The 25,342-nt window shown below is 38.0% G+C and overlaps 1 protein-coding gene across 1 annotated transcript; it reads left to right on the top strand.

Annotated features, from left to right (window-relative positions):
* Window positions 1-25,342, top strand: SFMBT1 (Scm like with four mbt domains 1). The gene is made up of 21 exons (XM_053468664.1): window positions 1-82; window positions 6,735-6,836; window positions 7,314-7,408; window positions 8,135-8,375; window positions 9,301-9,389; window positions 9,738-9,978; window positions 10,516-10,610; window positions 11,940-12,041; window positions 12,440-12,593; window positions 13,453-13,535; window positions 13,782-13,908; window positions 14,201-14,314; window positions 14,696-14,738; window positions 15,605-15,666; window positions 17,634-17,770; window positions 18,115-18,224; window positions 19,134-19,309; window positions 20,232-20,410; window positions 21,657-21,851; window positions 23,831-23,959; window positions 24,187-25,342. Exons 2-21 carry the CDS (start codon window positions 6,809-6,811, stop codon window positions 24,325-24,327), a joined length of 2,541 nt encoding a protein of 846 aa, XP_053324639.1. The 5' UTR covers window positions 1-82; window positions 6,735-6,808; the 3' UTR covers window positions 24,328-25,342.

The following is a 25,342-nucleotide window of genomic DNA, read 5'->3' as shown; positions in this document are numbered from 1 at the left end:
GTGGGGGGTGAATAGCTGAGAAGCAGGGGGAAGAGAAGAGCGCACCGGGCCCTGAAAATCAGCTTGGAAAAAGTCCCTACGGGTAAGAAAAAGCTCAGCAACGGGTTTCCTTAGGCAGGGGGGAGCCCGATCTAACTGCTGGAGGGGTTTTCTCGCTTTTGGGAGAATCTTGATCTTTTTTAAGAGCTTCCCAAGTTTGCAACAATCTATCCCTGTAGGAGGATGTTGTGTATATGTGCATGGGAGGGGGCCAGCTGGCTGCACTTTAGCAGTGCATGTGTATAAATATATATATGTATGGGTGTATAGGGGTCTAGATTTATATGTTGGTGTAAATGAATATATGTGTACCTGTCCTTAATTTTCCCATATATTATTGTATATGTGTGCACATGTATTTGTACATGTCCAAAAAAATGATATATGTAGAGACACGCGCATATATCTATCTATAGGTTGGCACTGGCTTCTAACACGCATTGCTTGTGCACTTTGTGCCAATTGACAGATTATAAAGAACAATTATAATAAAGAAAATAAAAGCACACAGAGATCAACAACTTAATGCAAACTCAGCAGCAAAAAAAAAAAGCCATCCTATGTGTAACACGAATATTTCAATTATCATCCAGGAAACAGAAAATAAAAGCCCATCGCGTTCCTGACACATGCTTGGGGCAGGACTCTGATTCTATTAAATCTAGTTTTCGCTGGTTATGAAGTCACTGTAACGTCATACTAGGAAAGTGCACACTTTGGAGGGGAGGGGAGTTAAACCTAATGACCTATATGATTACGAATCATCATCATTCTGCTGTATTCTGACGTTGTCCCAGGTCTTTAACCCCCTGCGTGCCAGGCTGCAGAGATTCACTTTTGTTTTCAGATTGACTTCCTTCCATATCAGCACTGGAATTGTGCCTTTTAACCATTTCAGTACTGGGGACGTATCACATTCCCTCTTTCCATAACCAACTTCAGTGCTTTTCTATACATTATCTGAATTTATTAAAAACAAATACTCCGATATTATTGGTATTTTAGATTGTTTGAATTCTAAAAAAAAATATTTACCTGTCCTATAATGTCAGTTTAAACATAAATATCAAAACAACATCAGAAGTCTGATACTTAACTGCAATCTGTACACACCCAAAAATCAACATACCACTTTTGTTGTAAGTTTAATTTTTGGCACTAATAATAATGAAATAGATCAAATTGTACTGCTTTCTTTCTGGAAACTGCCTACACCTTCCCATTTTTTTTAACTAACTCAGGGAAGAGGGGTTGTTGTTGTTTCATGGAGCTGCTTCACAACAAAGGTGGAAGGAGATGATAAAGGAAGTGTTTGAAATCGTTGCACTTCACACAGTGTTAAAGCGAGTGAAATGTTTGACGTGAAGCAAAAATCAATTGGCTACATATACAGATAAATGATTTGTAACAGCGCTATATTGTTGCATGCTCATGAAATATAGCGAGGTGAAATAAAGGGATAGGCATATGAAGCTGCGTTATATTACAATAGGACCCTCACAATACATATGTATATATATATGTTTAGAGTGAGAGAGGTACTTTTTGAATTTGAAGTATACACTTCTACATATGTAAGAAAATTGAGAGCTCTTTCTGAGCAGGAAGTTGCTATGATACATAGCAGGAAGTGGATTGCAAATAAAAATGCTTCTCCAAGCCTACTGATAAACAGGACATGCACTTTCCAATTGTTATATTCTGTCAATGTATAAAAGCCCATTATAAGTGTACGTATACATTAAATGTATCTCCTATCGCGTTCACTTTACCTGTTCAGGAATGTGGTGCTTTTGAAAGAATTTGAAATATTTGCATAATTATTGCATCTTCTGTTCAATATTTTTTTTTATTCATCATTGTTATGGCATTTTGTTTTGTAAAACTAGCTACTATTAATGACAGACATATGGCTGAAAAAGCATTCATTGAAAGCGTGTGCAATATCCATACAATATCTATGTGATGCGGTCATACTAAATATAAAATAAATGGAAGTATGGCACTTTTTTTGAATTAGTAAATTGTTGGCACTATATAAATAAAAGATAATAGTTATAATAGGAGTAGTTAGCTTTTTTGGGTTTTATTAAAATTATTTATTATTTTTTATTTTTTTTCATTTGTTCCAGCATACTATATAACAAGGAAACGTTACGTATATATTTTTTCTCCCTATTATCCTGACCTTGATTTGAATTAGGTACTTTAATGCATAATCTGCCTGCTACAGACCGGTATGATTTGGGCAATTTTCAGCAGGTTCATGTAAGACTGACAACCCAGTTTCCTTTGAGTGACACAATGTCAAGGATTGTAGGACATATTGCCAACGAGGTCTATTTGCCCAACGTCAAATTGTGTCGAGTAGTTCTTGTAGCTAAATGCAGCATTAGAATCATAATTCCTAGTACTTTAAAAAAAGACACTTAAAAAAAGCTTCTTAAAAGTTCCTGTGTTGTCTTTATGAGACTAAACCTGAAGATGAAACAAGAAAATGACGCATCTGTTAAGGTTTCTATTCATAGTACAGAGTGAATTAATATTTTGTCTAAGTGGAACAGCCCCTTTAATTTAGTTGATTGGAATTCACTAAATGTAACTGTCAAGCTGACCTTAGTTCAAGGTGATATGACCCAAGTCACCCCGACTGCTCAGAAAAGCATAACAGCTTACTTATCCGCAGAAATCTCACTTGAGTCGAGTAGGCAGTCAAGTTGAAAATAAGACTCCAACTTGTTGAAATGAACGTGACTCCTCGGGAGACATGTTTGACTCAGATTTCCATTAAACTCGATCGTACTGCCAAACTTTTTGTGCAGTGGTGAAATATAGGGACTTTACACTGTAGATTACATTTTCTCACACACGCCAAGGCAATGCGTTGTGTAAATTACACATTATTTCTTTAATCAATGAGTTGAATAGGCCATCTGTAGTTAGTATTAGATCTTATTGGAAGGTTACAGTGGTTTAATATTCGAACGGATGTTTTCTCTCCCAGCAAAGTTTATGGGGATATAGCAAAGAAACTAAGACCTCCAAACCCACAAGCTGCAGAGCCTTGATAAAGTTATCAGGGCTGCTGAACCCTTTCACTATTGCACTTGCATAAACCATCATATAATAAGAAAAAAACTGGATACAGCCACATTATCCCAGGTAACAATCGAGTCTTTAGTCTTTACATTTTAATCAAGCCAACTCAGAAAAAGATGTAAGATTACATAAGCTCTTGGGATCACAGAAGTCTCTTCTTCAGATGGAATCCATCTGGCGATGCAGCTTCACTTTACCTGTGTTTCTCAGTTATATGAGAATTGTGTGTATCCTGGAAAACATGGCCAGCGTGGTCATCCTAATCTCATGCTGCTGCTGAATCTTGTCTCTTAGGATCCTCTTGTCTGGCTAAGGATTATGGGAGATGTGGTTAAAATACCCATGGTGTTTATGCCTGGTCTGGCATGGCTTTGTCAACATTGTTATTCTTTTGCCTTTGAGTAAGAGATTGGCTGATTATTATTATTTTTTTGGATTAGTGGTCCCATAACTGTATAATGCACCTACATTTATAATAATGTAATTATTTTAATAATTATAATTTTAAGGGCATTGGCATTCAAAAATTTACTGTTTGTAGATATGGGCTTGTATGCGTAATAAACTAATCCTACAGCATATGTTTTAATTGAATCACCATCTTTGTGTGTGGTCGAAAGATGGATGCTGTACATGGATCTGGAATAATGACCTCTAGCTATCACATCAGTATACTCACATGCGTATATAATCTTACTCACATGATATTTGACATTTTTGAAACCTGCTTGTGAAGGACAAGAGTGATGATTTCCAGCAGGGTAACGGCAGGTCAAGTACAGGTTGGCAGGAGATGACCTTGAAGGATATTTGTATTTTTCTTCATACCATTCCTGACGCTGAACTAATACAAGCTGGCCAGACCTCAGTCTTTAGTTCAGCATATCGTGTTCCAGAAGGTAGCATGTGTGGACTGTGGTTGACCCTGTGGCATTTCTCTCAGACGTGTGTTTGTGTCCAGGGAAAGCCTGGCATCTTCTGACCGGGGGGGCAGGTAAAGCCAAGTAGCCCCATTGGCCCTTTGCCCCCCCAGTAACTAACACATGCACAATTGCACACATGCACTCTCACACTTACAAAAACTTACACACATACTTACACTAACACATACACATACACACTTCTACTAACATGCACCCCCTTTAACACATACACATTCAAGCTATCACGCTCACTCTAACATACATACATACCCTTCCCCTTGGCAATGTATGCAATTGACATCATTGAAGGAACTGTTTGGCCTGCTTGATGATCCATTCACCAAGGGTCAATTTGGACTATCTTGCAAAATGATATTTTTCCAGGAATTAAGCGTTCTAAGCATTCCAGAAGCAGAATTTAGTGCCATAGCTTGGTCAATTTGCCACAAGCTTATCTAGCCAGAGAACCCATTGAAGTCAATAAGGGCTGGGTTGATTTGGTGAGCAAATATGTATATCAAACATTAACCCCTAATGGTCTTGTAAAAAGTTATAAAAATGATTTGGAAACCTGGGTCTTGGGATGCAGAGAATCACTTTTACGGACTGTTCTCTGTGTTTCTCCAGCTCATGATCACAGTGAGAAGAAGAGAGGACAGAGACAAAGGCAGAGCTTACAAGCCTTGTTTTTGTCATTTAACTTTGTCATTTGACTATATAAGCGATCACACGCACACAGAAGTGCATGGAATCTGCTGTAGACTAACCGCTGGGGGACCGTTTTTAACCCATGAAGTACCACGTACTTCACTGGTTCCCTATGGGCATCTTTTAGACATCTTTTAATGATGTACCTGGTATGTCAATGGTCGCAAAGGGGTTAAATGTACTCCAAACAAATAAACCTTAACAGATCTTTTATTCTATGCTTTCCTCTGAAAGTTTGGTCACATAAATATACAGAATGTTTTAGATTGTTTCTGTTTCTATGGCAACAATGTATCACTGCCCTATTTCATGTAACAAGGCTATTGTTACCTGCAAAAATTGGGAATGAGACAAATCAGTACTTGATTATGGGAAATAACTTGATATTTGGCAGTAACTATGGATGATAACTAATTCAGCAGAATAACTTTAATAGTACAAGGGTCTGAGCAGTTGGCCAGCACTCTGTCTGACATGAGCATATAGGAATGTCTATCTGCTTCTACTTAGATGCCATATCATACCCAGGAACTCTCCAAGTTGTATGCCAAGTCCAGGTTTTCAGACAGTGAGGATCATGGGAAACATCTCTGATCACTCATGAAATGCCCAGAGACCTGTAAGATTAATGCTATTGCAGCACACACCTAGTTATGGTGGGTGTATGGTCCTTCCCCAGATCATGCCAGCTACACCCCCTCGTAGGTCTGGCCCTATATTATAAGGAATACTTTAGGGCAACTTGTTTGGATTGAGGCTTTTGATCCTAGAGTCCTGTTTTAATTTATTTTTCCAACGAGAATGATTGAGAATGGCTTGGGAGATAAGAATTGAAATCTGTTACACATATAACCTTATTTCAGAATTCGCCATCTTCTCTTTATGATATGGGGTTGACTGGGCTGAGTCGACATTGACCATGAAAATATGCAAAATAGTTAATCTCGCCCTTTGGGAAATACATGAACTGAAGTTTCAATAATAGGCTGCTGAAAAATGCCACATGTAAAACCTGTGGAGTAATAACACTTTAAACACATGAGGGGAAGCTTAGAGTATTTATCATCCTCTTGATGAACTTAACTTGAGAGAAGAGCATTGAGGAGATATATAAATGTGTATATATAATGTGCGTGTGTGTGTGTATGTGTATATATATATATATATATGTATGTGTGTATATATATATATATGTATAAAGTATGTGTGTGTATAATATATATATATATATATATATATATATATATATATATATATGTATATATAGAAAAAGATATGTAAGTGTATATATGTATGTGCGTATGTATTAAAGTATGTGTGTGTAATGCGATTTGACTTGCAAGCTACAGAAAGTGAAAGTATAAAAAACCTGGTTACTTCCAAACACTACTGTAAATCAGATATGTTTTTATTTATTAAATCCACAGTTCTTCTTTAGGGCTTTCTGAAAGCTTCTGCCTAATCAGGATAATCCAGGGGGTGAGGGAGACTTCTCTTCGTTGCGGTGGAATTCTTTGATTTTTGTGGGATTATCCTGCAGTAAAGCATAGTTTTGCTTCTGCTTGTATATTTCAGTTATTAACCCAGTAACCGAAGTGTCCCAAAACACATAGTGCTGTTGTGTTTTCTGGCAGCATAAAGGTTAAACCATTAGTACACTTGATTATTTAACAATAAATAGCTATTTTTGTGGTTCTTTTTTTTTTTTTTTTTTTTTTTTTTTTTACAACAGAATGATACTCTTTCACAACTCTTTAGCTAATGATTAATGTTCTGTTACTGCCAGAGCCTTCCATTTGCTGGTGAATGGGTTAAGGCAATAAATTCCAGGTTTGATGGAGCACTTTGGTTTTGCATTGCTTTGCATTTTTTATTCAATTAATTTCAGTATATACAATTTTTTTAAATGTATTTTTTTAAATGGTGTCAATCGTAATGTTGAAATGATTTCAATCTGCATTTTAGAACCTTTATATCTTCACTTCTGGACTTATGTTACTTTGAGGTGTCCTAAAATAATCACCGGTGGGTCTGCTGAGATGGAGCTCCAGGATAAACACAGTGCTGGTGTGTATGATTATTGTACAGCAAAGGGTTGGGAAGAACCAGTCGCAGTCCAATGGGCATGGAGTTTGTTGGGTAGTATCATGTAGCGTACGATATGTAGACTTTGTTTAAAGCGGATCTTATTAGGATGTGGACATTATCAGGATGATAGAACCACTGAAGAACCAGGTTTAGCAAGGAAAGCCTTGAAATATCGAGATCATCATTAGAGATAAAGCAATAAGTTCGGTAGCCGAGCTCTGCTCACAAGTTTACCCTGTATGTAAATTGTATGGATAGTTAAAGGATCACTCGAGTCCATTCTGTTTTTGTATTTTAATGCATACTGGGGACTATTTTGAAGGAGAAGTCTTACTATGTGCAACCCAATAGGATGTATACGTCATTAAGTGTAGTGCCAGCACTTGTCAAAACCTAATAAAAATCAGCGTCCCTGTGAAAAAAATACCAAAATCTTGTAATTTCTGTGTCTCGCAGATGCTGACTCCAGCCAGGAGGAGGTAGAGTTCAATTGGGAGGAGTATCTGGAGGAAACTGGGAGTATCGCAGCTCCCCATAGCTTCTTCAAACATGTGAGTGACAATCCAATAATCCCAATCTTTGTAGCTATCATGACATCTGTAGAGACATACATTTTATTACAAATATAGTTTGTAGGGCAAAGCTCTTCACACGATCCCCAACTATTCCCCATCTGCTAAGTATTTATTTAATTCATACATTTTTCGGTTGTTGGCAGTATCCCTAAGAGTATTTAAAGGTGCTGTTCCACTTAATTTGGATGTCTAATTTAAGGAAGCCAGCCTTTTGTTAATCTTTTCGGAGAACCAACCCAGAACCTTTATACATCTTTTCAGTTTCTGTGAAAACAACCTTTTTGTGTCACATAACAAGCATACCTGACAAAAGAAATATGAAACAACATTTTACTTGATTAAAGAATTATCTCTTGATACGATTTTGGCATCCAACAATAATAGGAATAATGTTTCTGATGCCACATTTAGTTAGATAAAAGAGTGATAAAAATCTGTAAAACAGGACTTGTGAAAATAGAAAGCTGAACAGTGATTCAGTTACTTGTGAAAAAGGGATGTCTTAAGTTGAAATGGCTACAATTCAAGAAGTATTAAACCAGTTGACTGAAGTTTTATTTAATTTGGTTAGAGAATTCTTTACGGAAAGAATGACTGTTTTATGTGTAATTGTATCAAGTACCTTTTGGAGTATACTTTTCCTTTAACCATTTACTTTCTTATTCCTTCTTCAATTACCGGTATTTTTTTTGCTTCCTTAAGGTTGATACCTCTCTCCAGAATGGCTTAGCTCCAGGGATGAAATTGGAGGTCCCACTTAGGACAGACCCACAGTTTTACTGGGTTGCCAGGATCATCACCACCTGTGGCAAATTGCTGCTTCTGCGGTATGCCGGCTGTGGGGAAGATCGTTCTGCTGATTTCTGGTGCGACATTGTGACCTCTGATCTTCACCCAATCGGCTGGGCCCAGCAAAATGGAAAGACCCTTAAACCTCCAGATGGTAAGGAACATTGCCTGTTCAAAGGGACAATTTAATATGCATTCTTCTTTGATGAGGCTGCCTGTGAGATTAAAGTATTTTTTGAGTACTTTAATATGAGCTCTTCAAAATGTAAATAATAATAATAATAATAATAATTAATTAAATACTTATGGACAAGCTGCAGTTCCAGAGCTGCTGCAAAATGCCTCGTACATGTCAGACACTTGAAGCAGCCCATGCGTGGCAAGAAAGTGCGTCCACTGAAATAAAATCTCATTGCATCAGACTCTTAATGGGCTGCAGGAAGACCTTGGCTGGCCCTGTACATACATATTACCATTATTAAATCAGTGAGATTTCCTTAAAAAATATCATTGTGTTCCACAAAATAGACTATACCATTTTTTATAATCTGCGTCCATGGATCCATATAATCCTGTATCTCATAAATGTATATGTTTTGAGCAGTGTTCCCTCTAAGCTGTGCGCTTGTGCGCGCGCACATAGCTTTATTAGAGAGTGCACATGTCCAAAAATTGTGCGCACACGAGATTTTCCCAAAAAAAGAAAAAACAATTTTTTTTAAACTGTATGCGGCGCAGATATTGTGCGCACAAAATATTTGCTCTGTGAAACTGTTTGCACAAGAGAAATTTTCTGCGCACGCCAACCAAGAAAAATTAGATGGAACATTGGTTTTGAGCAATACACACCATATTATTAAAAAGTCAGTATGCATTGGTGGCAGTAGAACTTATACACGTACCCCAGAATACTTGAGCTTGAAACACTGATATAGTCATCCTTCTATCCATCCTTATTGCTAGAATGGAGCACGCCATAATGTATTGTGCATTCATAGTGTAAACGTAGACAAACTGATTCTATCTATGTGCGAAGCAATTAGTATGTAATGTTGTGTGTATACTCTTTCCACTTTTAGGTGTCAAAGAGAAGCTGGACAATTGGGAGGAATTTCTTGAAAAGACCTTGACCGGCGCTTGCAGTGCCCCAGCTCACCTGCTAGAGGGCGTAAGTATCCCATTCTATCCTTTTCCCTTAATAGAGACTTGCGATGAGTTATTTGGAACAGAAGAGACTTTATAACAGTGCACAGCGACTGGACCTTCATTTAGGTGCGCAGTTCTCTTAAAACTTTCTGAAAACACATAATGATTGTTTTCCTGACATAAAGATAACATTTACAGATTTTAACTAAATTAATTTCTGAAAGCAGAGTTATATGGTTTAAAATTAAGGGACTACTTCACCTTTAGAGGAGATCGACTGTAAAAACACAGTAGCATCAATTATTTAAATTCATAGTTAACTGGTTAAATGTAACTTTTAACCCCAGAATTATTTATTCTCTCTTTGCAGCCTCACCGAGGAAAGGAACCCATGGATTTGTTTGGCCCAGATTCTAGGCTTGAGCTCCAGCATTCTCAGGGTTCACTGGCCGCCTGGCCTGTTAGAATTCTGGAGAATATTGGTGGGAGGCTCCGGCTGCAATATGAAGGAGCACCTGACCATGCAAGTCTTCATCTTTTTTACCTCCACCCATTGCTTCATCACATAGGCTGGGCAGAACAGCATGGTTATGAGATACGGCCTCCAGGAGGTACCAGCTTTGTATATTTTATGTTGACCTTATGGTAACAAGGACTTAAGTAATTTAAAATCAGGTGTCAGACCAAGAACTGTGTAAACTAAACTTTGAAGGAATCCTATAAAGATATATTTTATGCCAGTGATTGACTGCCTGTCGTAATAATTTACAATATCACTAGTTGTTGTATTGTAAAATACTCAGGTAACTACTTAGTCTCATTACTGATAATTGGTCCTACCTCACAGATGTTGGCCTCCTTTTAATATGAATTAATTACTCTTAAGGGAAATTCCTCACTATTTCACGCAACTGAAAACAATGTTATTGAATGTTAAAACTCTTTAGCCATCAATTTAATGCATTTGACACATTTTCATGGTGTCTACAGAACCTCCATGTGCATTTGCTCCTTCTTCTGACCTTAGCTATTTTATGTGCATTCTTCTTTAGTAGGAATGCCCTGGGTACTAAATCGCCCTTTTACATATGTTCAATGACAAAAATAAAGTTTATACAGGATTTAAATAGTGCCTCTTGAAATTGCAGCAATATCACACCTGATGAGCGATGGCGAATGGAAAGAGATTGTGGCTACCCATGGGAAGGACAATGGAGATTGTGTACCTGCTGAATTCTTCCAGGTTAGCTCCATCCCAGTCATTGGAAAGGAAAAAAGAAAAGGCCTGAGTATAAGATGATCCTTATCAAAGCACTGTTTTTGCTTTTGTTGCTCTCTCACGCTCTCTTTCAATGTGTCCCTACCTTCTCCGCTTCCGTCTAATTGTCTCCTCTTCTACAGCTCTGCTTCTTCTCTTGCCTCTTCTTGTTCTTCTGTCTTCTTTTTTCATCAGAGAAGGTGCGGAGGCATTAACAGAAAGAGTGAATGGGAGAGTCAGTGAAGGTGTAAAAGAGCGTGAGTGACAAGCCCCTAGGCTGTGCCACAGATCTGAGGTCTTAAAATCAAATAGAATTTAGAATTAAATTTAAGATCCTGGTACTGACATATAAGGCCATCCACAATACTGCTCCTCCGTACATTTCTGACCTCATTAGCAAATACTCTCCTACTCGATCCCTACGTTCCTCCCATGGGCTAAGGCTCTCCTCCTCACTCATCACCTCTTCCTTTTCCCGTCTACAAGATTTCACTCGAGCTGCCCCATATCTCTGGAATCTGCTCCCAAGGAACCTTCAGAATTCACCCTCCCTCCCGACATTCAAGAAACATCTAAAAACCCACTTCTTCAGAGAAGCCACACCATCTTAGCTGCTAGAACATCCTTGTCATTGATACCCCCACAATACCTCTCACCCTTTCTCTATGCCTTATGTTTATCACCCCATTTTCCCTCTAGATTGTAAGCTTGCGAGCAGGGCTCTCTCCACCAAATGTATCGGTTTGTCTTAGTCTGTCAATTCTTGTCTTGTCATATCCCTTGAATTTATGTATTGTATTAAGCGCTGTGTAAACTGTTGGCGCTATATAAATAAAAGATAATAATAATAATAATAATAATAATAAATACAGTGTATAAGATCGCAATGTGAAAAGTTTGTTGATCAGCAAATCAGGCAGTGGTATCCTGAGTGGACACTTTATATCAGTTTAGTAATCTTTCCATTGTATTGTTAGACAACTATAGTCTTAACCATTGTTATCGGACTGGCAGCTCTTAAAGGATTCTGTATGGCCCTTGTGAATGTTATATTCTAAAAACAAAACTAAAGCAAAACTGTTTTTATGAGAGTGACCCTCGTTAAATAAAATACTGCATTTTAAACTATAAGCTTGTAACCAGCACTATAGGGTTTACTGTACTATTCTTTACTTGGGAAGAAAACAATGTCACATATGTAGTAATTCAAGTACATGTTGAGTACTTATGATAAAGATGCGTTCCTTTTCTCTCCAGCCTACATATAAAGCTTTGTTTTAGGAGTGGAAACAAACCTATTGCTTTGTTTTACAGGAGCAGCCGCTGATCCCCACTCATTCCTTCTCTGTCGGCATGAAACTAGAGGCTGTGGACCCTACAGATCCATCTTATATTACTCCAGCCACAATCACCAAGGTATTGTTTTTTTTTTTTTGGCTGTCTCTCATAGAATGAACAGAGCAACTCCACCTTCAGAACGCATGAATTTTCAACACTGTCTGTATAATACACTGTTCTGAAGACTTTTCATATGCGGTAACTAAAATATGTGTACTAGCAACTGCAAAAAGTCAGTACAGACTCAGTGATGATACTGCTGGGACTGCTCAGCCAAAAAGGGACTATTGGCAACTCTGTTTGTCTCTGGGCTCATGCATCTGTAATATCTGAATTATTTATTTGCATATAACTGTCCAAAAAGTACATGGGAAGTAGTTGTACAAGTGCTGGAATAACCTGTTTTACAGGTTTAAATCCACTTGATAACATACTGTATAAAGTACACATTCTTACTCCCAACGGTATGTCTCCAGGTCTTTGATGAACGTTATTTCCTGGTTGAACTTGATGACCTTCGTCCTGAAGGCTCCAGAACGTGTAGGAACATGGTGTGTCACAAAAACAGCCATGGCCTTCTCCCAGTTGGATGGAGTCTCAAACTGGGGGTTTCAGTACACCCCCCACCTGGTATGTGTGTTTATAACTGTGTCATGGAGAATGTTTGCCATTGGCGTAATCATTGCATGCAAAAAAAGTTTGAGGAATATAACCTCCTTTATTTAATTAATATAATCAATTGCATAATTAAAACTTTATATTTGTCTATTTAAGGTCTCTCTTTCCCACACATGAAATTATGTTAGTGGCAGGGTTGTTTGAAAGTCACTGATTAGACACAGGCCCTGCTGATTAAAAATTCAGTGCTTGATTATGTTCTTTCTAACTGGGTCATTAAAACGTAACGTGGCAAGGCCTTAATCTCCCTTTTCCTCTCTGAAATTGTAATAGCATCAAGGAACTATTTTTTTTTTCAACTTCCAGCTGTATGGCATTTCAGGGGCATGATAACATACTTAGCCAATGTAACCGCACTTATTAGAATATATCAATACCTTTTTCTAGCTGGCATCAACGCATCCATTTTCCAGAAAGTATACTTTGTGCACACTCTTTTTACCCAAACAGCATACATTTGTTCATCAACCTTTAGTATATACAAGAATAAGATGGCTATACATAATAATATTTTAAGCTGTGATTTTAAAAATGATGTACCCTAATGTGCAACTATAATTCTTGGTATTGGTTGTACAGAAACAGTATTTTACCAGTATAGCAACAATCATTTTGAGAGCAGTTCATCCATTGTTTTGTATTAGCATTATGTCAAAGGGATCTGTTTCTCCCGTTTCCAATTATGATACGACATTTGTCTCCGAGAATTGTTAGCATTTGTGAACCTAGATTGAAAACTGACTCCACCATCATTCCTCTATTATTTTGCACTGTCTTGCCCTGTTTTCTTATTGTTGTTCTCCTCCTGTAGGCTATTCACAGGAGAATTTTGACTGGGATGTCTATTTGTCCCAGGTTGAGGCTGAGGCTGCCCCTGAGAGCTGCTTCCCCGTGGTGAGAACCTTGCTCATGCTTACATTTTGTTTTTTTTATTTTTTTTATGGGCAAATTACAATGTACTCGAAACATTATTACATCAGGCTTCAGCATCGTTAACAACATTACACTGGGACAAAGACTTAATGCCTGAAAACTTGTGTTTGACGTGTCTTTCAAACAATTGATGGCTTCGTAGGATAGAGTAAGATTGCAATATTTGAATATGGGTCCTGACCACGTAGCTCTCCTTCTCCTCTACAGCCCCAAAGTACTCAAGTCTTCCAAGAACGAATGAAGCTAGAAGCTGTCAACCCGTTCCAGCCTCAAGATATCTGTATTGCTTCCATCAACAGAGTTAACACCCCTTATGTTTGGCTGCAATTCGAAGGTCTGTATTCAGAAGTGATGCTAACATAAAGGCAGATTAAGGAGCTGCTTGTGGCCACCGTTTATTATAAGAGTATGGAGTGTGACACCAAATTGTTGCATAACTAACTTGAACATGTTGCATTGTTTTGCATAATTATTACATTGCTTGAGTTCAAAATGCCGGCCTTCATGTGTTTTTTTTTTTCTATTTTGGGACCCTAAATGGGTCTCTAAAGGTTGTGGTGAAAGTGGCTACTTGTCTGGAGGAAATCTCAGAGGAGATAAATTTAACATTTGTCCAAATGCTTTAGGCACAAAGGCACCAGTTCCAGAATGCATTGTTCATATAGAGTCCATGGATATTTTCCCAATGGGATGGTGTGAAAGCAACGGGCACTCGCTTTGTACCCCACCTCATGCACAAGGTAAGACCTTCTATACAACACAATCTTAAAAAATTTATCCTAAAGGCATTTACACTTACTAATCCACTTATTCTCTTCCTGTTAAATAATCATTTTTTATTTTATTCCATGGAGGTATTTAATTTGGTCCATATATTAATAACAATAATTACTTTTTCTTGTCATAGTTTTGTGTTGTACTTGCTCATGTAAGGGTCTACAGCCTGTGGTTCTAAGTGTATTCTAGTTTAACCAGGACCATTGTAAAGTGGAATGTTCAGTTGTCAAAACATATTGTGCATGGGTGGCTACATATGTGTGTATGATATGAATGATGCAATATATTAGAAGACCAGATAACTCAATGTATACGCTAAATAAAGATATTTATCTCTTTGGTAGCAAAACCCCAAAAGAAGACGGTTGTCCCTCAGACTGAGAAGCAGTGAGTATATCGGAGCCCTCAGAATGTATTACATGAGAAGTGTATATTTACTATAATACATAAATAGAACATTAATATTTACTGTCAAAAGCACTTTACTCACTTTACTCACTACCCATGCATTCTCCTCTAGTGGTGCGTTTCAGGCTTGTTTTATTCTATTTATGGTCTTCAGATCTATTCTGTTAGCCCGTCTTTAATCATGTCTCCAGTGTCCGCTTGCTGTTCACTAATGATTACAGCTTAGATCTCTTTTTCCAGCTCTGCTTCCTTAGTTGCTTTACCTAGATATCAATGAGTTTGCTTTTAAATACAACAATTTTTACAACTGTAAAAATTCCCGCTGATAATACTTTTTTTGTCGGATTTAGTTGGCCTTTCTTAGACAAATGAAAACACGAGCACTTTATGAATAATAAAATAAAACCAAAACTGGGCACTCATGGACCACACAAGGAAGGATGTCAATATGATACAGCTGAGGATGCTGAAATCCTAATTTATTTCTGTAAAGTGAGAATGTAGAGGCAATGCCCATTGTGGTCAGAATTCCAGCCACCTCTCCTGATGGGAATTCGGCTGACGCAAATATGATTTTTACAATCTATATGATACCAACGTGCCTAAATGTATTTTTTATAAAATCAGAAAATCATAGCCAAGTGGAGGGCGTCCGTAAGGCAGATCACTAATATTCTTAAATATAATATGTATATGTTCTGCAATAACTCTGTAGAATTTGTTTCAGTTATACAGCGATTCAGCCGGCTGTGGTTTTCTTTCCTTTAATTTGTGTCAAAGTGTTGAAAACTTTATGCAGTTAACTTGCTCCTCGTACAATTAATTAATTTGTCTTCTTTTTTAAGAAATACATCCGCCAAGACTGTTAACGGGCTGAACAAGACAGATTCTACAACCTGCAACACCAGTAAGATATCACACTTACGGATAAATCAACACCCTTTGTAGGAACACACAGCATGTAAAATACTATAGTTAGAAAGCCACTACCTGAATTCTCTATCACCATTAACAACACGACTATCTCTCCTACTAACCCACTAACTCCTTGACTCAAACCTCTCCTTCATCCCTCCTATTCAGTCCCTCGCCAGATCCTGCCGCTTGCACCTAAAAAACATCTCTCGCAACCGCCCATTCCTCACCCAAGAATCCACAAAAACTCTGGTTCATTCACTTATCATTTCCCGTCTTGACTACTGCAACACTCTTCTGGTTGGCATTCCACTGTCTTGACTCTGCCTGTCCTAAATGCTGCTGCTAGGCTTATCTTCCTTGCACGTCGCTCCTCTAATGCTTCCCCACTCTGTGAAATCCTCCACTGGCTCCCTATTACTTTTAGAATTAAATTTAAAATGTTGGTACTAACATATAGGGCCATCCATAAAACTGCTCCTCCATACATTTCTGCTCTCATTAGCAAATACTCTCTTACTCGATCCTTACCTTCCTCCCATGGGCTAAGGCTCTCCTCCTCACTTTTCACTTCATTTTCCCATCTACAAGATTTCACTCGAGCTGCCCCATATCTCTGGAATCTACTCCCACGGAACCTTCAGCATTCACCCTCCCTCCCAACACTCAAGAAACATCTGAAAACTCATTTCAGAGAAGCTGCGCCATCTTAGCTGCTAGAACCTCCTTATCATTGATACAACCACCACTACCTCTCACCCTTTCTCTGTGCCTTATGTTTGTCACCCCATTCCTTCAAGATTGTAAGCTTGCGAGCCGGGCTCTCTCCACCTAATGTATCGGTTTGTCTTAGTCTGTCAGTTCTCGTCTTGTCATACCCCTTGAATATATGTATTGTATTAAGCGCTGTGTAAATTGTTGGCGCTATATATAAATAAAAGATAATAATAATAAAAATAATAATCTGCCTCTCTACTGAGTTGCTAGAGCTTATTCTTTGGTATGTGGTTGCAGGAAAATGAAAAGGGCTTTGTTATGCTGTTGCATAATCATATTTCCATCATTTAGGTGACAGTTTACACATCATGCTATCAAAATTGCAACCAAATTAAGGATCCAAAGTTTTAATTTTGTTGAAGGTGCACTATGTCCCTCTGCTTCAACCAGACAGAAGAGGTGACCAGAAAAGAAGAGCAATAATGTATAAATTATAACTTATTTTTATATAAATTTTATAAAAAATAAAAATTTATATAAAAATTTTATATAAAAATAAAAATAAATCCTGAAAACCCAGACTAAAGATGCTGCTGCTATGATGTGTACATATATGGGTGTTTCTAATGCACAAATATATATATATCATCTTATTTTAATTTGTAAGCATCATTACAGAGCCATTGAATTGTAAAGTGTGGGATTTCATAAAATGAACAGTGTCCGCAGTGTAAATATGTTTAGATCTTCTTTTCCTGGTGACTGTTTCATCTTCACGCTTTTACTCAGTGACATCATACATAATGGTTGGGGCAAGGTGTTAACGAGCAGTGAATAACACTCGGCAATAGGTTACAATATCACTATCCTCACCCAACCAGATTTTGGCTGCAGGTGACAGGAGTTGTAGTACAGAAACCGCTAGATAGTAGTCCAAATGTTGCCCAAGACAATTTTTTAGGCTTAGTATTTAATGATCTCTTATTTGGAAACGATATGACAAGCATTTGTTAATTAATCAGTATTTCAGTCATGGAACTTGATGTTAGTAATACCTTTATAGACAAAATGTTATCTTAAATGATCTTATGTTAGGATGACCATTGATTTTCATTACCACCTGTAGTACACATTTTTAAAATTGCATGATTACGATGAAATACTCAGTTTAATATTTTCAGGAATCCATATTTTAAAGTGTGATTTGATGTTTTCTTCATGTATTCTTGTTATCCCTTCAAGACTCAAATGGAAAATACATGTGCCCTAAAATCTATTTCAACCATCGATGTTTCTCTGGACCATATCTAAACAAAGGGAGGATAGCAGAACTGCCAAAATCTGTTGGACCAGGCAGCTGCGTGTTAGTCCTCAAAGAGGTATGAGAGATCCTAGCAATTCCTTCTATTAATAAACTGAATTTAAAAATCTCAGCACAGTCATTATGTGTTGCATGGGTATATTATAAACATGTTTCTAAGGCTGTATAGTGTTGGTATCAAGGGTTAAAATGTTCCTACCATTCATAAATTTGTTGTTTGCGCTGTGCTGGCATACACATCTATGGAGCCTTGTCTGCGTAATATGAAGTTCATCACTTCAACAGTTACTGTAGCAAAAGGTAGAAGGGGATTTATTTGGCTGTCCCTGACAGTAGGCGATTGGTAAAAGGGAAGACATCATAAGCTTTTACCTGACGGTTATTTATTGTTTGTTGCGACAGGTCCTATCCTTGCTCATTAATGCTGCCTACAAACCCAGTCGGGTATTACGTGAACTGGAGCTTCAGGAGGAACCATCTTGGCCCCAGCATGCAGAGACTCTCAAAGCAAAGTGAGATATTTTACCCGTTTACACATGTTCATGGAAATTCTAGAATAAAAGAAACACAGTCTGCAAAAAAAGATTGGTTTTAACAAGAACACTGATTTTTGGCCCAAATATTCATTTTTTTTTGTATCCGTAGTCACTGTATCTTCTTACATAATACCACTAAAATCAACATTTTTGTCCTAAAAAAAATCCCATTGCCTGTATTAAATATCATAAAAACATTTTGTTACATATGTACTAAATATTAGACGTTGCATTTGTATTCGGGAGAACATGAAAACGAACACAAACGTTGCGTTTTCGTTGTTAAAACCGAATACTGAATTCGTCTTTAAAAAATTTCTCCTAGCTAATCTCCCTGGTACATCCCCCCCATACAAGTCACTGCCTCTAGCCTACCTTGTCTACATAGCATCGCAAGGGTTAACAGGAACGGGAATCAGTAGGATCGTGGCAGTAGTTAAAGGTCCGTAAGAGCGATTCTATTGGCTGCCGGCAGGGGACTCCTCTGGCATCAACCAATGAGGAGCAGCTGCCCTCCATTGGTAGGCGATTGGGAAAAGCTAATGGTAAATACCTGTTTTCCTTGTGTATAGACTGAATCAGTGGTGGATTATCCACTGGGCACACTAGGTATGGGAAGAAGGCCTGGTGATACTTTGTCTGCATGGCAGTAGCGTCACCGTTCTGGCTAATATAGCCACGATGTAGGTCCTCTGTGGGGATACCTCATCATCTCTACTTTGGGTAGTGATGAATGTTTTCAGTAGCAAAATATTGTCTGCCTACTGCGGGGTTGACTGTAACAAGCTGCTAATAGAGTTTTTGGTCTGATTTGGTCCTACAGTATATTGTGTAGACCTATTTTCTTGTTCTGTCACGTTGGTTTTATTTGGGATTGTATTGCAGATATAAAGGCAAGACGTACCGTGCCACTGTGGAGTTAGTGAGAACATCAGACCGTGTACCAGAATTTTGTAGGAAAACATGCATACGATTAGAGTGCTGTCCCAACCTTTTTGGTCCACTGATGGTGCTGGACACGTGCTCTGAAAACTGCTCTGTGTTGACCAAAACCAAGTACAGTAAGTACTTCTTTAATGTTTGCTCCTTAACAGAAATCTATATATCCCAGCCTGTTCTTTTGTACATTGCCTGCGGCCATGGAATATGTTAAAGTTTTTAAGGATAAATATTGTACCCTGTTACAATGTATTTGTGAATATATACATACATATACCGTATTTCCCCATGTACAAGACGCACCACTTATACAGTGGTGGTAGATTTTTTTTTTTTATTAACTAACTGCTGCTTACCTTCATCCGCCACAGCTGCACAGGAACCTGGTGGAGTCACGTGAATGCACATCGCATCACATGACTTCGCTCAGTTCCTGTTCCTGTGCAGCCGCGTCGAGCAAGGCAGAGGGGAAACAGCGGCCCTCACGGAAGTCGTTGAGTGGCAGCAGAAGATCTGCAGTTCAAGTAAGGTTGGGGAGTAAATTGTTTGTATGTATGTATGTATGTATGTATGTATGTTAGCATGGATCCGTGTGTAGGGGGCACAGGGAGGCTGAAAGTGATGTGCATGTACTGGCTGCCTGAGCATGATAGGAGTGTGATTGCTAACAGTTGCTAGCAGCCAACATCAATCACACTCATATCATGCCCAGACAGCCAGTACATTTTTTTTTTAATTTTGACCCCCCCAAAAGTGCGTCTTATACAAGGGAGCTTCCTATACTTGGGGAAATACGGTATACACTTTGTATTGATCTTTAAAATGTCGTGAGATGGTTCTACTGGAAAGAACGAAAGGAGAAGTTTTACTATGAGGAGTAACAGAACAGTTAATGAAAATGCTGCTAGGATGAGGGGGGTCAAACAGGTGAGATGATATAGACTGATGTATATCATTCAGTCTATTTCATAGTGTGCATTAGTATAAACCCAACAGTGACCTGTTTTATTTACTTAAAAAGTATACCGTACATGTTGTGTTTAGCTCATTATTACGGGAAGCGGCGTGGGCGAAATCTTAGCAATCCAGCCGGGATACTGCGCAGCATTGAAGCAGCACTGAAGAAGCCGGCTAAAAAGAGAAAGAGAAGAAAACAGTTCTTTGTGCACAAGAAGAAGCATTCTTCTACTTCTGTGGATAACACCCCTGCAGGCAGCCCACAGGTGGGGACACTAATGGATACTGCTGCAGAATATGGTGGTGCTTTATAAATCAATTAATCATAACACTCCTGGGAGGGGATCCTTTAGCTTAAAGCTCCTTAACCCTTTGACTTCTTATCTTTAAGCCATATGAACACATACACGTAGTTGACGTTTTCACAATTCTCTGACAAAGCCACCGCTGACATGTCTTCCCTCAGATTTCTGCATCAAAAATAAATATCAACTGCTGCCAAAATAAATAATAGGGTACCGCAATGTAACCGCACTTAGGTTAAAACTTGTGTGTAACAGAAGAGGAAATTCCATCAGCCACTGGGAGAAAGAAAACAAATATTAATATTGGTGTAAACTAAAGTGATGTTAACACTTATATAACTAAATTATATTATTATAACTAAATCCATTATTAAAAACATCATTCCTACTACTGCTCAATGTCCAAGCCTTTCACAGAAGTAATTCTTTAATAATTCATTTTTGCTGGGGGCACTTAATAGTCATGTGGCAGTAAAGTAGGCCCTGATAGGGTGTTGCTATAGAAACTGAAAATACTTTTTTTTAAGTTTTATGATTTAGAGGAAAGAATAACATGACAGGTCTGCTAAGGTTTATTTGCTTTTTGTGCTAGAGAGTGCAATCAATGTTTTATATAACAGCACCTTTTAAGAAAGAAGAAACATGCTTTGTAGACAAGCTTTTGTTTAATTGTTTGTGTATGTGTATAATGTGTCTTACTTTCATGTTCTAAGAGAAGGTGAATAGAAAGGATAGGAAGAAAGCTCTTTTTATTAAAAAAAAAACAACAACAAATGTTTGGACTAGATACCAGAAGTATTCATGTTACTGTTTCCAATTAGTAACTGTGAATAATCTCTGTTACACTGTAAAGTACCCAGTAGCAAGAAACGTTCTATCAGCCCATTAAAAGTTATATTCAAGATATATAAGTAATAACGGGTGATAAACCTACACTTAGCTATTAGTGCTAAACTAATACTGTGCCCTTTGCCCTATTTTTAAAATCAGTCTATACAGCGTTGACTGTGGTAGGCACTACAGGTGACATTTCTGGTCCTAATATGTGTGGCTCTCCACTGCCAGGCATGAGATGGATCCAACGTGTGTTTCGCGGTTTAACAGGGCTTTATCAGGTGGTTGAATCATACCCCAGCATCTGTGTATCTCACTGGCTGCCATGGTGTTGCACTCACACACTTACTGTATTCCATATATATTACTTAAGGGAAGTGGTGATGAGGAGGAAGACGATGGTGAAGAAGACTCTCCCAGCGAAGAGAGCATTCAGCAAGAAGGATCTGAAATTTCTGGGAAGGGGTCTGGCTCCACGTCCCCTACACGGAGTGAGCACTCGTTTGCTGAAAATGAAAAGAAAAGGAAACCTTGGATTTCAGATACTGACAAAAGGGTCATCGCCAAGGTAAACAAGGATCAGCTAGTGCCAAGTTTCATATGGAAAATGTCGTTAAAATAACCCCTAAATGTAAAATGCAAAGAGGTTATGTATGAAAAGTGACTATGGTTAAAAAAGAAAAAAAATCTTATCACGATAACAGCCAACTGAATGGATAAGTCAGTAGGAACCTTTTAATTGGTTGCTATGGTGATATGACACACCAGAAGTATCACCATTTAATACATAATACTTAGTGAATAGACCCAGCATTAGAGAACAGCATAATTACTTACATGATATGTTTTGAGTATAATATAAGAATGGATTCCATCTCTAGGAATAACGCAGAAGAGCCGAATGCCAGACAGAGAAGAATAACAAGACAGGGAGCATGATTCATTGAAGCAATGTTATTAAGCAGACTTAAATAATAATATAAAAAATAAAAATAATAATTCTGCCTTGTTTCAGGGTAAAACTGATTATTCTACAGTATAACTATAGAAAAACAATAGTGTATTTTCAGCAATACTAACCTGCTATACTCATATTGTGATATATTTTTATATTTTGTTTAACCCTACATATGCTTTTACAGAAAAAAATATTTTAAGATCTCAAGATATAATAATTATTACTGAAGAATATTATTCAGTTTAATATATTTATTATTTCTCCTAATCAGTATGTATACGTAGGAAATACTTTGTTTAGATTTGTTTTTACTTCCTTATAGTTATTAAATACCGTACAAAATATATGGAGTAGTAAATCCATCTTATATTAAAGAATGGTGTGTTTTTTTTTCAGTGAACTAGCCTGAGAAAGGCATTGCGTTAAAGGGCCCTAAATGTGTATGATGTATTCCTGCGTAATTGCATGTATAGCTTTAGTCAGGGCTTGACCATTTTCATGAATTTTGTAGCCACTGTTGCCAGCACCTAGATGTTGTACATTACATATATATCTTATGAGAAAAGTTAAACTAGGTCTCTATTAATGTTTTCTTGACTCTTAAAGGGACAGTTTACATGGCCCCACTAAAGACCTATTTTAATATACATTCTTCAAAAAAGGGGCAAAGGCATCAGATCCGCATTAACAAGGAGCCCACGAGAGCTGGACCTTACATTGGTCCATGGGACCCAGGCAGTACTTTGATAGGACGTGTTCTTTAGGGATAGATTCGTGGAGAAAGAGAAGTGCTTGTGCACCTCTCTTTCTCTGTGAATCTATATACATTATTATGGTCTCTCGTTGCACCTCCACAAAAAGGCAGAGCCACGGGACGGCCTTTCCTTCGTTCCTCCAATCGGTGTAAAAGGTGCCCCCGGAAGCTCCACCATTTGGCGAAAGTACAATGAGAGGCAGTGGCATGCTTGGTGTGGGTGGCAGTCAGACCCTGGTGCCACACATTATGGCGTGCCACACAAGGTCAGTTCGGCCATTTGTGAACAATTTAGGACCAGCCTGGTGGCAGCCAAGGTTAAATGCGATCCTACTCACAGCCAGAGGGAAAGTTGTGTTTGAGGTAAGGGGGTGAGTGAAGGAAGGAGTATACATGTATGACTGTTTGTACGTTAGAGTGAGGGTGTTTGTGTGTTAGCATGAATGTATGTGTGTGTGTGTGTGTGAGCATGAATGTGTTGGAACCACAACTGAGTATTTGTGGGAGAGGATCCCATTATTATATTTTTTGTCCATGGCCCACCAGAGCCTTACATTTGCCCTGAAAGGCCTACTCATGCAAGGGCGACATCACCAAAATGTTAAGGGACCATGCAGCTCTCAAACGCATTATAATCCCTCGTAAATGTTTCTGCACTATAGTGTGTTTCTAAATTACAGTGGTTGTCATTGTATCTGTTGTGCACGGGATAAATGTTTAAAGCAGTTCAATAATCCTTTCCCATGTAAAAAAAGAAAAGTCTTACCATACAGGGCAAGTTAACAAATGTTTACTTTGGTGTTAGTGTGGTTGTAACCTACACCTTTGTTTCCAGGATATCCGAATTGAACTGACGGAGCCACTAACGCTTGACAGTAACCCCTTGGACTGGAGTGTCGATGATGTCATGCATTATATCAAATCCACAGACTGTGCTCACCTTGCAAAGCTTTTCCAAGAGCAGGTATGATCCACCCTTTGAATTTCCAGTATGCCGTGCTGTGGGTGAGTGGGGATATTCACTTGTTCCGCAGGTTTGATTAGAATTCCTCAACATGTTTCTATGCCAGTCCAAGTAAAAGATTCAGTTCATTAAAGCTGTTTCTAAACACTGTGAAATATGGATGGAAACACCTTATTGTCTTGGGGAGATATAAATGGTAAAACTAATCGATCTTTTTGTTTGACCAGGAAATAGATGGGAAGGCTCTGCTGTTGCTTACTCTGCCTGCCATTCAGGACTGCATGGAACTCAAGCTGGCCACTGCTATTAAACTCTGCTACCACATCGAAAGAGTCAAACTGGCTTTCTACCAGACTATTTCTAGCTAACAGCGCCTGCTCATATCCCGCTGCAGGGTAAATGCGAATACAGCTTGTAGGCCCGACGCAGCCTATCCAAGCCCTGCTAGCCCTAAGAGATTTGCACTTTTTATAACATTGTCTTTAGGGGAAATTCCGTCCAATCCTTAGGAAGATCAGAGAAATCTGCACCCTAAACATTTCCCTGCAACTCGATTCGAAAATGATATTACTTGTTATAACATACAACTTGAACCGTAGAAGTGATTCACAGGGAACAGGTATTGTCTAACTGGCTGAGGATGATGGGAAGTTTAGTCTGACAGCTGTATGCTGCTGTTTGCTCAACATAGTTATAACTGTACCCACAAATCTTACTTTATGAATATTTAAGCTGCCACCAAGGCAGTGTGTGTATAAATTACATACACACGTTATTTATTAATGTATACAGCTCTTTTAAAAAGAGAGAGATTTGCTTTTGGTCTCGTTGGGTACTACTGGAATGAAAAAAATAGATTTAGAGTATTTTTAGTTTTTTGGATGCCAGATTTTAACTGGTTCATTGTTGAGTTAAGCATTAAAGCACGCTTGCTTGGGGCTTTTGAAGCCTCACACATCTAAAGCCAAACTGTGATTTGGATCATACTTTTGTTATTTTTTTTAAAAAAAGACAATTTTGTCGATTTCAATTTGTTTTTTTTTGTCTCTGAAGAAGCAACTTCTCATCCTCCTTTTTTAAAATTAAGGACAATGGTTGCAGGGATAATTAATAAGAAAAGTGCATTTTGCTTTATTTATTTATGGGTTATTTAAATATCTTTAGGAATAAACTAAATGCTGAAACTGCAACTCTGAAAAGTGCTCACTTCTACCTGAATAGTCAAAGGTGGTTCTCGGTACATTTTCTATTTTGTTTTCAAAGGGTTTGCTGTAAATATGTATAAAATAAAACATAGAATAGTTGCCGCATTTGTTTGATAATTTAATCAGACTGAATTAATATCACCCTACCCTGTGTTTTTAATAAATTTGTAATATTTTA

This window comes from Spea bombifrons, chromosome 6 (assembly GCF_027358695.1).
Source record: "Spea bombifrons isolate aSpeBom1 chromosome 6, aSpeBom1.2.pri, whole genome shotgun sequence".
NCBI classification, from domain to species: Eukaryota; Metazoa; Chordata; class Amphibia; order Anura; family Pelobatidae; genus Spea; species Spea bombifrons.
Note: the sequence above shows the minus strand (reverse complement) of the source record. Positions and strands in the feature narration are given on the sequence as shown.